At 35.9% G+C, this 14657-nt stretch overlaps 1 protein-coding gene across 1 annotated transcript in view; it reads right to left on the bottom strand.

Annotated features, from left to right (window-relative positions):
* Positions 1–346: 346 nt before the first annotated feature.
* The window catches only part of SASS6 (SAS-6 centriolar assembly protein), a 40652-nt gene continuing 26341 nt past the window's right edge, over positions 347–14657 (bottom strand). Inside the window, exons 14-17 of the mRNA XM_004385717.3 lie at positions 13250–13378; positions 2940–3037; positions 1326–1420; positions 347–1223 (exon numbers count right to left, since the gene is read on the bottom strand). Of these exons, the coding sequence (XP_004385774.1) occupies positions 1117–1223; positions 1326–1420; positions 2940–3037; positions 13250–13378 (429 nt within the window). The 3' untranslated portion in view covers positions 347–1116. The remainder of the gene's footprint in view (positions 1224–1325; positions 1421–2939; positions 3038–13249; positions 13379–14657) is intronic.

Here is a 14657-nt window from a genome sequence, read left to right on the forward strand (position 1 = left end):
CTTAAAATATCACAAGTATTAGAAACTCTTTGCAAACAAAAATTGATTTTGAAGATTCTTAAGAGAATGTTATTCTGTACTGGGGGGTTGTCACCAAAAATCCCAAAATGGGTCCCTATGATTCTGGGTAAATTTTTTTAAATTACCTCTGGAACAATTCTTGAAATTATTTCAGATAAAGGAAAGAGAGCTTTAACTTCTAACAGGTATTCGTTTGCCGACTTTATTAAGCAAACATTAAAGTGAATCTAAGTTCTGTTACAAAAAATATTCATGATGCTCTTGTAGTAAAGATTTTGTACATTACCAATTGTAAAACAAAATTCCATTGATATTTAACTGCATGGCAAACTAATAAAACTCCAAAAAATGCTTCTTTTTAAGAAGCAGCATTAAAATCTTAACGAACTTTTCAGTTCAAATGACTAAAGCACTTTATAGCAAATCTCGTCATGTCCAGTTATTTTTATAGTAAGTGTGTAAAATTATTTAATAGACTTATTTAATAGCAAATTTAAAGGTTTTAAGAAAAACATTTACTCTGATGTCTAATTCATTTCATTCATTCAAGGTAATTTTAGGACTTTTCCCTTTAATGTCAACATCATCAGTAATAGAGATCTCTTAGAAGATAATCATTTTCCCTCATAATTTTCAGGTGACAAATTTAAAACTTTATTTTCCAGTGAAAATGATGAAATGATAGCATTCTTTGGTTTCATACTATTATGTTCTGGGCAGTTTTCAATTTACCTAGATACCCAGTATGATTAGAATGTCCCTTATAAAGATCAACTCTTTCCTTAGAACTGAAGTTCCAAGGATTAATTTATTAAAATTCATTTAACCAGTATTCCATAAAACAGCACCGTGTTCACATACTGAAAAGTCTTTTACTCAGAATCTCACCAATCCCCAAGTACAAATTTGTTCATCTAAAATGTCTTACATAAATGACAGCAATACTTAATAAAGGACCAAAACGTTAATACAGCAGTAGTGCAAATACAATCTGAAACTTGCTTATTTGATAAAGATTTGATCTATGCTGTTAACACACTTTTAAACCACCTGAGTTTCTAATACTTCAATAAAAAGTAAAAGACGACATTAGAATTAACTGTTTGGTAACTGTCCAGGGAAATATGCTGAAGATGCAGAAGGGAGCACTGTGGGTTTTGATGATGTCTGTAATGCGCCTAGAGTGCTGTCTTTCTGATGGTCTGCAAATGAGGACAAAGAGAGATTTGTATTCATTTAAACCTTTATATATACTTTCCATTAAACCAAAGTGTACAAAATCCATTTCAGAAATGTCTTCTCACCTGGATGATTAAATAGATTCTGGCTGAGCCCACGTAAAGGAATGCTGTCTTCCCTTTTCTTCAGATATTTGGATTCCAGCCCCAAATTTTCACCACTTAAAAAGAAAATAGTAATTGTTTACTTATTTTAACAAATACTGTTTTTCTCTTTAGTAGTTAATTTTGCAGGTTAATATAGAAGGTACCCTTCTTCACAGTATAGATTATTATAAATCAAACTAAAAATTCTAAGAGCTGGGATAAGGACTGGTGGGGGAAAATAAAATTCTATAATTATTATAAAATTTGCAACAGCATAAGTGATATTTGATAGAAGAAAAATATATGTGCACATGCCTTCAAAATCGTTTCGTTGGTAATTTCTATCTCATTCTATATTTAAAATGATTAAGATTTCTTTTTCTATTGGCCAAATACTCTTCAAAATTTCACAATGCTTCAAAGTTGTCATTAAAATACTAACAAATTATGTAATAATGAATTCTGGTCAGATGAACACAACTGTTCGGATTTTAGAAAAATAATGGGCATTTCTGTAGTTGTATTTTCCCCCATTCTACCACTTCCTTCTTTCTAAATCTGATAGTACACTCAAGTGAAAGTCTCTGGCAAAATAATAACTTTTACCTTTCAAACTCGATGGCCTTTTCACAATTTTCAGAAAAGAATTAAGTTGATGAATAGGTATTTTTTTCAATTTTAACTTTGTTTTTTCCTTTAACCTTTGATATCCACTGCCACTTTCTGCTAGTTACGAGTTCTAAACAAACAACAGCTGAACTGGCCAAGTTTTATGGACATATGATTATGTTTGATTTTATATTGCAAATACGATCACCGTATTTTCTGCTAGTAAATTTGCTCTTGATTTGTATGATGGAATTAAATATGCAAACATTGATAGTTTTCTACCACTAATATGAATTCCAGATTTTCTGCCTCTTCAATAAGTGTGAGATTAAAGATTAAAAATACACACATTTCGAGACTTCAAAGAATTCTGACATTTTTCAAAATAGAGGCTCACAAATACTATTTACTACTGTCTTGGTACCACTTTCAGAAGATCCAATGACTAAAGGTCAGAGAGCTAGCCTTAGGATTCTCTTTGAGCTGTGTTACTAATTTGCAGTGTATTGGGGATGCTAATAAGTCATGCTAATGAGTGTCGCAGACAGGCCTTAAAGCTGTTAAATTTAAATAAAGAAGAAAGCATAAGAAAACAATATTAAAAGCATGAAGACTACTCAGACAAGTTTACATGTATGACATGTTTGATTTAGTCACAAAATTCACTAGGCAAAACCTGCTTAAGATCTAAAAAATACACAAGAAATCTCTAAGCAGACAAAACAGAAGTCACTAACTAGCATTAAAGCTTATTTATGTTACATACAAGACATAAGCTCCTTTGCTCATATTTACCATACAATTCTAGCTGGTTTAACTATTTTCTTGGATTACTTAACACTGGAAGCAATAAGAAAAATGGAGTGTTCCCAGAGGCAAACATACTCATACAAAACAACAACCAAAAAAGCAGCTGACTGCAAAGAAAAATATTTCCATCAACATGCCTGAAAAATAGAAGGACAATCTTCAGGAAGTACTTACTTTTCCTTATCAGATGAGCTAGGCATATTAATAGTTGCTCCTGACTGGACATCTCCTACAGATGTATTTGGTTTTGTAAACTGTAAGTTAAACTGAACCTGTGAAGAGAGAAAGCATATAACAATTACTGAGAATGCATACAGTTCTATATTGAGATGATGTTGTTGGCTGCTGTCAAGTTGGCCCCTGACTCATGGCGACCCTATGCAGAACAGGGCTATTGTGATCCACAGGGTTTTCACTGGCTGATTTTTCAAAAGAATGCCAGGCCTTTCTTCCTAGTCTTGGTCTGGAACCTCCAATGAACTGTTCAGGATCATAGACAGCAACATGCAAGCCTCCACTGACAGATGGGTGGTGGCTGTGCTTGAGGTGCATTGGCTGGGAATCAAACCTACGACTCTTGCATGAAAGGTGAGAATTCTACCACTGAACCACCACTGCCCCTCATATTAACATAAAATGAAAAACCCAAACCCATCGCCATGGAGTCAATTCAGACTCATAGCAACCCTATAGGACAGAATAGAACTGCCCCGTAGGGTTCCCAAGGCTGTAAATCTTCACAGAAGCAGACTGCCACATCTTTCTCCTGCAGAGCAGCTGGTGGGTTTGAACTGCCAACCTTTTTGTTAGCAGACAAGCTCGTAACAACTAAGCCGCCAGGGCTCCTACATATTGATATGAGGTGGTTAAAAGTTTATTCTGAAAAATTCAGACCATAAAAATACAGGTTCAACCTATATTTTCTAACACTCAAGCACATTTTATTAAGAAGATTTAGTTTAAAAAAAAAAAAGCCCTATTTCTCCCTGCAAGGAACCAAGCAAGTTCCTTGGTTACAAGCAAGATGATTCATACAAAATGATTCTCTTAATTATTTGGACACAAAAATACAAACACTAACATATTTAACATAAGTGTTATATTGTTAAAAGTAACCAAGTACTGCAGCAATGCATTTATTTGTCTAATGTATTCTGAGAATTCTTCCTCTTTCAACAACTTTCAAAGCCTATGTTATATTCATTTAAGGATTCCAAATGAGAGCTAGTAATCTGAATTTTGGAATAATCAAAAATATCAGCACATAAAATCTACTGGTATATTTAAAGTAACAATGTTTAATGATCAAGGAATGTATAGATGGATTCTATACTGGAAAATCCATAAGCATAAATTACCATATTAATCAAAGAAGAAAAATCGTAGCCACTTACATAGAAAAGAAAAGGCATTTGAAAACAGTAAACATCTATTATGGGGTAAATTCAACAAAATATGAATAGATACTAGCTTAATATAAAATTGTAAATTAGAAAGGCATACACTGCTGTACTTGACTATCGAGGCTCAATATTGTAAAGAAGTTCTCTCCACATTATTCAACATGTTTAAAATGGTAACATTAAACACAAACAAGGTTTTTTTTAGATACGCTGATTCTAATACTCCTCACAGAAAAATAAACACGCATGAAGAGCAAGGAAAAGACAGGGTACTAGATATTAACATATGATAGAGCTTGCAGACACTCAGCATAAACAGTTAGAAAACTGAATGATAAATGAAATGAATATTCTCAGATACTGGATAATAGGTAATGCAGGACTGTGATTTCTGAGAAAAGTGTGATCACGACAACTGACCCACTTTCTAACTGGAGGGCGCTTTCCAGACTGCAGGTTCAGAGGGAGAACACGCAGTCTGGAGGTCTTGCAAAACTGAGGAGACCAAGATCAGAGCTTAGGAAGGCTGGGGTGGCTGAAGGTTTCCAGGGCAGAGTTATAGAGTAAAGGGAGCTATACAGAAAAAAAGCACCAGAAATCTGCATATGGTTCCCCTTGAGTCTTTGCCAGTACTAGGCATGTGCTTCACAACTTACCATACAGCTACACTGACAAAGACATTGTATTACTGACAAAAGGAATAGACAAACAGATCAATGGAACAGAATAGAGCCCAAAAATAGACCCACACAAATACAGTCAACTGATTTTGACAAAGGAGCAAAAGCAATCCAATAAAGGGTAGTCTTTTCAACAAAAGGTCCTAGAAGTGGACATACATGTGTGAAAAAATTAATCTAGATTTTGACCTTATACCTTTCACAAAAATTAACTCAAAATGGATCATAGGCTTAAATGTAAAATGCAAAACAATAAAACTCCTAGAAGATAACACAGAAGAAAATCTAGATAACTCTGGGTTTGCCAGTTAATTTTTAAATAGAACACTGAAAGTATGATCCATGAAAGAAAAAATGATAAAGACTGATTTTATTAAAATTAAAAACTCCTGCTCTGTGAAAGATACTGTTAAGAGAATGAAAAGATAAGCAACAGACCGGGGGGAAATACCTCCAAAACACATATCTGATAAAGGATATGTATCCAAAATACACAAAGAACTCTCAAAACTCAACAATAAGAAAAAATCAACACAATTAAAAAGTGGGCAAAAGGTCTGAACAGACACTTCACCAAAGACATACGTATGGCAAATAATTACATAAAAAAATGCTCAACATCGTAAGTCATTAGGGAATTGCAAATTAAAACGACATTGAGATACCACTACACACCTATTAACCCATTGCTGTCAAGTCAATTCCGACTCACAGCGGCCCTGCAGGACAGAGTAGAACTGCTCCGTTGGGATTCCAAGAAGCAGCGAGTGGATTCAAACTGCCGACCCTTTGGTTAGCAGCTGAGCTCTTAACCACTGTGCCACTAGGGCTTGTCTTCCAAAGTGTCTATAACATTTTGCATTCCTAGCAGCAATAAATGAGAGTTCCTGTTGTTCCACAACCTTGCTAGCACTTGGAGTTGTCAAGTGTTTTGCATTTTAGCCATTCTAACAGATACACATCTATTATTGCTGCTGGAAATATAAAATGTTACATACATTTTGGAAGACAACTTGGCAGTTTTTTTTTTTTTACAAAGCTAGACATAATGTTACCACATGATCCAACTCCTAGTTGAAAACATGTCCGCCCAAAACCTGCACACGAATGTTTATAGCAGCTTTGTTCATGATTGCCCAAAACTGGAAGCAACCAAGATGTCCTTCCTTCAATAGGTAAATGGATAAATAAACTGTGGTACATCCATACATGGAATGTTATTCAGCGATAAAAAGAAACGAGCTATCAAGCTACAAAAAGACACGCACATTGCTAAGTGAAAGAAGCCAGTCTGAAAAAGTGACATATTGTTATGATTCCAACTATATGACATCTGGAAAAGCCAAAACTATAAGGACAGTAAAAAGAGCAGGGATACCAGGGGTTCCAGGGCTGGGGGATAGGAATGATTAGGTGGAACACAGGGTTTTTAGGACAGAAAAACTATTGTGTATGATATGGTGGATACATGACATCAAGCATTTGTCAAAACCCACAGAACTGTACAACACAGAAAGTGAACTCCAAAATAAACTATGGAGCTTACTTAATTGTAACAAATGTACCACATTAATGCAAGATATTAATAATAGAAGAAATAGTATACAGAGTGGGGAGAGAGTATATGAGAACTACAACAGGAAATACAATAAACCTATTAGAATGGCAAAACTCCAAAACATCAACACCACCAAACGCTTGCAAGGATGCGGAGCGACAGGAACTCTCATTCATTGCTGTTGGGAATGCAAAATAGTACAGACACTTTGGAAGACAGTTCAGCAATTTCTTACAAAGCTAAACAATTTACCATACAATTCAGCAATTGTGCTCCTACGCATTTACCTAAATGAGTTGAAAATTAATGTCCATTTAAAAACCTGCGTGCTAAAGTTTATAGCAGTTCTATTGATAATTGCCAAAAATTGGAAGCAACCAAGATGTCTTCTACTGTATCAATATAGTGGAGTATTATTCAGCAATAAACAGAAATGAAGTATCAAGCTATAAAGAAACACAGATGGTGGGATTGTAAAATGGTACAACCACTATGGAAAATGGTACAGTGTTTCCTCAAAAAGTCAGAAATACCTTATGATCCAGCAATCCCAATCCCAGGTATATACCCTAGAGATCCAGAAGCAGTGACAAGAATAGACACATGCACACTTATGTTCATTGCAGCATTATTCACAATAGCAAAAAGATGGAAACAACCTAAGTGCCCCTCAACAGATGACTGGATAAACAAATTGCAGTATGTACATAAAATGGAATACTACGCAGCTATAAGGATAATGATGAGTTCTCAAAACATTTTATAACATGGGTGAATATGGAGGACGTTACGCTGAATGAAATAAGTCAATCACAAAAGGACAAATATTGTATGATCTCACTTTTATAAAAAGACAAGAATAGGTATACATACAGAAGCAACATTCTTTGATAGTTACCAGGGATTGAAAGGGGAGTGAGGGAGAATCACTTTCTAGATAGTAGACCCTTGTTATTTATGATGATGGGAAAGGCAATACTGAATGCAGGTGAAGTCCACACAACTTGACTGAGGTAAATAAGGACACTAAGAAGTACATAAGAACAAGCAACACTTCTGGTAAATGCTATATAACATATACAACTTCTCAACAACAGCACTAACCAAAAAATGTGTGGTTACATAGGTAGATATGTATGCATATATGTACATTTGTTGTTGTTGCTGTCGAGTTAATTCTGACTCATAGCAACCGTATAGGACAGAGTAGAACTGCTCCACAGAATTTCCAAAGAGTAGCTGGTGGATTTGAACAGCTGATCTTTTGGTTAGCTGCCTGAGCTCTTAACCACTGAGCCACTACGGCTCCATATACATATATAGGAAGGTATTTGTGAGTAAATGTGTGTGCATGTATGGGTGTATCTGCAGGCATATGTATATACATGTTTGTGTGTGCTGCATATATATTCATATACATAATAAATCACACAAGGGGCAGTTACAGATACTTCTAGACATAATCACATACCTCACGGGACTGGTTTATTGGGTTTGAAGGCATAGGACCACAATCTCATAGGACAACTCAATCAACTGGCACAACATAGTTTATAAAGTTTATATTCTACATCCTAGTTTGGTGAGTAGCGTCTGGGGTCTTAAAAGCTTGTGAGCAGACATCCAAGATACAACTATTGATGTATACTTGTCTGGAACAAAAGAGAAAGAAGGAAACCAAAGACTCAAAGAAGAAACTACTCTACAGGACTAATAATAGGCCACACAAACCACGTCCTCATCTATCTTGACCAGAAGAACTAGACATTGCCCAGCTACCACTACTGACCATTCTGACCAGGGGACACAATAGATGGTCCTGGATAGAATGAGAGAAAAATGTAGAGAGAACAAAATTCAATTCTTTAAAAAGTCCAGACTTACTGGACTGGTAGAAGCTAGAGGGACTGCTAAGACTGTCACCCTGATATACACTTTCAACTTGGAACTGAAACAACTCCCAGAGGTCACCTTTCAGCTAAATAAAAGATTAGATCATAAAACAAACAATATCACCAGTGAATACCGAGCTCTTTTAAAAAATCGTCTATATGAGACCAAACAGTCAACATTTACCCTAAAGCAAAGATGAGAAGCTAAGGGGGGCAGGGAAGCTAGATTAATGGAAACGGAACAACCAGAATGGTAATAATGAGAATGTTGACATGTTGTGAAAAGTGTAACCAATGTCACTGAACAATATATATAGAAATTGTTAAATGGGAACCTAATTTGCTGTGCAATTTTTCACCAAAATCACAATAAAATAGTATTAAAAAAAGAAAGAAAGAAACATAGAGGAACCTAAAATGCATACTGCTACGTGAAAGAAACAAGTTTGAAAGGGCTACATACTGTATAACTCCAACTATATCATGTTCTGGAAAAGGTAAAACTATAGAGACAGTAAATGATCAGTGGTCGGCAGGGCTTGGGAAGTAGGGAGGAAGAGGGAGGAATAGGTGGAGCACAGGGCATTTTTAGGACAGTAAAACTATTCGTATGATACTATAGTGGTGGATACATGACATCATTCATTTGTCAAAACCCACAGAACTGTAAAACACAAAGTATCAACTTTAATATAAACTATGTATGGACTTCCATTAATAATAATGGTTCATCAATTGTAACAAATGTACCACACCAATTCAAGGTGTTAATTATAGGGGAAACCGAGCAGGGAGACAGAGTATAAGGAAATTCTCTGTACTTTCTTTGCAATTTTTCTGCAAACCTAACACTGTGCTAAAAAAATAGTTTATTTAAAAAAAAAAGACAAAAAATGCAACATATTCCAATTAGTGTGAAAAATAATGGATAAACATTAGGGAGGTTAAAAAGGTATTAGCTGAATTTTAACTAAAATCTTTGAATAACTGAAGTATGAGATTAAAAAATTAGTTTGAAACACAACTTGGAATCAGACCTCTGAATTGCTTTAGGATCATAGATTTCTTGAAGATTTTGAAAAGTAATGAAGTATATTCAAACACACTTCCCTTAAGATATTATTAATGGTATCTTTCAGTGAAAAGAAAATTTCAGTATTATTGATAAATAAAATAATTATAAAATATAAAAAATAAAACAGGGAACAAACAAGACCCAACTGTATGTTTTCTACATGGAAACCAATTTCAATGTAAGTAAAAGGGTGAAAAAAGATATTCCGTGAAAGCATCAGTCAAAAGAAAGTTTGAGTGGCTATATTCATATCAAAGTAGACTTTTGAGTAAGGAAAGTCACCAAGAATAAATCTGGAAGCTACATAAAACTCCCAGAAGATAACACAGAAGAAACAGTACATAATTGAAAGGGTCAATTAACCACAAGGAAATAACAATTCTAAAGGCATATGCACCTAGCAAAAAAGCTTCAAAATACATCAAGGAAAACTGATAGAATTAAAAGGAGAAATGGAAGACAGGAAAAATCCACAAGAATTGGAAATATCAACACACCTCCCTTTGTAATTCATAAAATAAATAGAAAAATGAGGATGTATAAGAACTCAACAAACTGGATCTGACTGACATTTAGAGAACTCTATATCCAACAAAAACAGAATACCTGTTCTTTTCAAGTGTACATGGAACACTGACCAAGATAGACTATGTCCTGAGTTATGAAACCAATCTTAAGAAATTTAAAAGAACTGAAATCATACAATGTTATGGATTGAATTGTGTCCCACAAAATATGTTAGAATCCTAACACTTATACTTGTGAATGTACAGGCAGTCCCTGGATTACCAACAAGTTCTGTTCCTAAATCTGTCTTTAAGTGGAGTTTGTACATAAGTCAGAACAGTTAAGTACTGTTTGTATCTAACGGCAGTTAAATGTTTTTCTTTTTTTTTGGTGCTGGGGAAGCTAAAGCTAAGGGGGGTGCAGGCAGGTAGGGGTTGCGCCCTACTCTGGGTGAGCCTGAGGGAACTGGCACTCGGTCCAGTCCCATGCTGCTGGCCCTGGAGCTGTGCCGACTGCCAGGGGGGCGGTGGTCCCCATCGCACTTTTTCGGAAGAAAGGGAGCAGGCCCGACGGCTTCGCTGCTCACAGACAGAGGCGCTGCGGGTAAAGGTGCTCCAGCCGCGGGCCCCCACTGCGCTCTCTGGGGCATCTTCGAGGGCAGGCTTCAGGCGCGGTAGACGCTGAGGGTTTTCCTTCTTCACATCCTGACCAGCGAGGACCCAGAGGGCACACAGGGGATGTTGTGTCCCGAGCCCTGTTTCCGTGCTGCCTCGAAAACCTGTGCTTGTATCCTTGGATCTTGTCTCTTCTCAGAACCTCTCCCAGAACAGGCAGCAAGATCCCAAAGCAAGAAAAGACAAGGGGGTGGGGCGCTGCAGACTCCACGGTCTTCCCAGCCTTCCTTTGGGAAAACAGCATCACTGCTCCTGGCTAAGAGGGGCTGCGACGTGGGGGCAGGGAAGGGGCCCAGGCTCTCCACAGGACGTACCTTTCTATGCATAACAAATATTAAAGAAGTATTTCCAGATACACTAAAACATCTTTAACAGAATAATATAGCAATAATAATGTTTTGATGCATGTCACAAAGTAGGGCCCATTTGTAATTATGAACCATTGTATGTGGCTCGAATTTTTAATGTAATAGGCTTTACCGGGTTTGATATAATAGGCTTTACAGGGGTTGGTTCGTAACTACAGTTTGTAGGTAAGTGTCACAGCCGTAACCCAGGGACTGCCTGTAATCTTGTCTGGAAATGTGGTCTTCTTTGTTTTATTAATTAGGCCATACTCAAGTAAGGTGGGTTCTAAATCTAACCACTTCTGAGTTTAAAAAGAGCAGATTAGACACAGAGACTTAACTCAGATGTCATATGGAGATCACCAAGGAAACAAGGGACGCTAGGGGGCTACAGATCACACAGCTGAAACGCTGACTTTTGACTTTTAACATTAGAACTATGAGAAAATATATTTCTGTTCTTTAAAGCCACCCACTTGTGGTATTTGTTACAGCAGCACTAGGTAACTAAGATATACAAAGTGTGTTTTTTGACCATAATGGAATTAAACTAAAATCTGTAACAGAAAGATACATGGAAAATCTACAGCTAGTTAGAAATTTGGAAAAAAAAAACAAACTAAATAATCCATGAGTGAAATAAATACTCATGTATTCATTCAGCATAATTCTGTTTCTTGTCTAATTTAACTTGTGTTATTTTACATTCTCAGAGTTAAACCTCTACTTAAATGTACTAAATCTTGACAGGTTAAGATATCACAGATTCAATGTCATTTTATTCAGTGTCAACATTCAATAAAATAGTGATTTTTTAAATTGCATTATCATTTTTAAAGCAACACAAAAGAGTGTATGTCTTAATCACCATAGCTGCTAGCACAAAACTACCTAGATCAATGGTCTCCAAAGTAGGTGGAAATCAGGACCACCTATTGAGGTATGAGAAGAAAATGGTATAACTTGGATTTAGATGCATTTTTAAATCTCATTCTTTAATTTCTGTTTTTTAATACATTTTATTATTAATTATGTGATTTATGGAGCACTTATGTACTGTGGAGCCCTGGTGCCTCCGTGGTTAAGAGCGCAGCTGTTATGAGTCGGAATCCACTTGACAGCAACAGGTTTGGTTTTTTTGGTTTTATCATGTACCAGGCACTATTCTAAGCAAGTGCATTAACTTATTTAACCCTCACAATAATCAAGTAAGGTAGATAAAATTATCACTCCATTTTATAAATGGGGAACTGAAGCACAGAGTGTCGGATGGTGTTTGTTTTTTAGTGGCCTGCCCAAGAGTATATTGTTAGAGACAGGATTTAAACGCTAACACCGGAGCCCACTTTCTTAACCACTAACCAATGCTGCACATAAGACAGAAGTTCAGCAGTACAGGCACACAATTCATTAATAAATAAATACACATGTATTGGAGGTTCAAGCTCAAAATGATTTGTTTTAGGTTTTATTTTTTCACTATAAGGATATAACTAAAATGAAGCACTTGCCTAAACAACATAGTCAACTTATTTTTAGAGCAGCCAGGAACTAATTTGATAGAGTTTATAAAGCCAATTTAAAAATCTTCAATTTTATCTTTTATTAAAATACTCTTTCAAAAATGTTTGTCTCCATGATTTAGGGAAAAAACAATTCGGACTTGAAGTTAGGAATGAAAGTAAAATAAGTGACTGGTCTGGGTGGGTTAAATTACTGCAAAAATAAAATGATAATATATGTTAAAATAATATATAAATCTAAGACATTAGTAATGATAATGATAATAAAGAACTCAAACGGATAGAAAAAAGCCTTAGCAAATTAATCAAGGGGTGGAGGGATTGATGGGCATATGCTATTTGCAATACTGTTGCCATAACTACATTTTAGAATTTGCTATAAGCCTGCCTAGACAGGCTTTTAAATCTTGGCAATGAAGTCCAAAATGTCACCACTGCTAATACTCCAGTAGTAGTCGGCCAGTGATCCTAGTTAGGCTTCAGAATTGTAGGAAATATAAACAAGAGAAAATAAGTAGAGGAATAAATAAAAATGGAGAGGGTGAGTGGGAATAAATAAGGTTTAGGCAGATGGATGTCCAGTTTTTCACAAATTACAGTGACTCAAGAAATGTCATGTAGTACATTATAATATTTTCCATAAGCATACATGCTGGTCAACAATATTCACAGAGATGAATACTCAGTAATGTATCCATTTAATATGTTACCTAATACTTAGCAATAGATCGAAAAATAAATGAATTTTTAAAAAGGTGAAAAATATTTGTACATTAATGAGCTGCCATATTTTTCCAAAAAAAAAGCATTAATTAATTTGGCTACCTTTGGTCCTGAAACTGGGTGGATGGCATTTTTGGCAGACATTGGATGTGGAAAGGTATTCTGGAATACATATGCAGAAGAGACAGGATAACCAATCCCACAAGTTGGGTAGGTAAGTCTACCATCAACCTAAAAATAAACACATAAAAAACAGTAAGGATGAGAAATCAGTTTTAAGCACTATTTGCTGATCCAGGAGGTATTAGCATCTGTTATAACTAATAGTTAAGAGCACTCTCAGAAGCCAATTTTATCCAAAATGATACTACAAAACCCTGGTTTATTATATAGTATGAGGCTGGGGTGCCTTTGGCCCAGTGGGCTTTTCAGAGAGGCTGGCTCTGGGCAAGCTTACACAAAACAAACCACTAGGCCTGCCTTTGAACTGAGTTAAAACAAAGACCTCTGAACCATCTTGGTTCCCTCTAGGCCTCCTATTCCTGAAATGGGGTTAGGGGGAATCAAACATTAAGAGGCCAATCAGGAATAAAGTAATTTTCTGCCAGACTCTCTGACTAAAAACTAGATCTAACTAAGACAATGATTTGCTTTGCCACTTAATGTTCAATATAGTGACATCACTATTAACCAATGTTACAGGATCATAGGAACAAAGCTTATTTTCATAAAAGGCCAATTGAAACACAAATCTTGAGAAGCAACTGTGTACACAAGTGGCACATGATAAAAATACATTTCACTCTGGTATTTTATCACCCATCATTAAAGTTAAACCTGTCAAGTTTTTCAAGTTTGTAATTCAGTCCCAGGAACTTCTTTCTGTACCTTTTTCCAATTTGAAAGCAAACCTTTCCATTCTTTAGACATCTAGCACTATGTGATTTACTAAACATTCCATTAGACATTTGAATTTTAAACCCTCTGTCAATGCCCTCCTGTCAAAGATCACCAGGAACCCAGCTGTAGGCACACAAACTGGCATTATTTCTCCTCAAAATGAGGAAGGCTATATACCATGAAGAACTTGGGTTTCTCAGTAAGTGGGTGTTAAAACGGACTTATAGAATCTGGTTCATGTTAGTGATTTAGGAAGCAGGGCTTTGCTCTGGATTGGATGCTGTCAGGAAGTGGGGATAATTTTATAACTGGGTATCTTAATTAATCTTTAGGTGAGAGGAATGTATTAAAGCTAAAGCTGCAATTGGTAAAGAAGCAGCAGTCACTGTATTTGCCAGGAAAGAAGGATACTTGGTCATTTTTGTGGTATGGCAATGTTCGTATTTTTGTCTGTGTTCACACACGATTATGAAGTGGTCTTGTTTTTGTCTTGATCCATCAGTCAGAGTGGCCTTGTCTGATGCTGACGTTCTTTGAAAGTGTTTATGTTCAACAGGAGAACAGCAAGGCCTAGCTGTGTCAGGCTAGCTCCTGCATGTAAGGAACTACC

Source organism: Trichechus manatus, unplaced genomic scaffold (genome assembly GCF_000243295.1).
Source record: "Trichechus manatus latirostris isolate Lorelei unplaced genomic scaffold, TriManLat1.0 scaffold00144, whole genome shotgun sequence".
Classification (NCBI taxonomy): domain Eukaryota; kingdom Metazoa; phylum Chordata; class Mammalia; order Sirenia; family Trichechidae; genus Trichechus; species Trichechus manatus.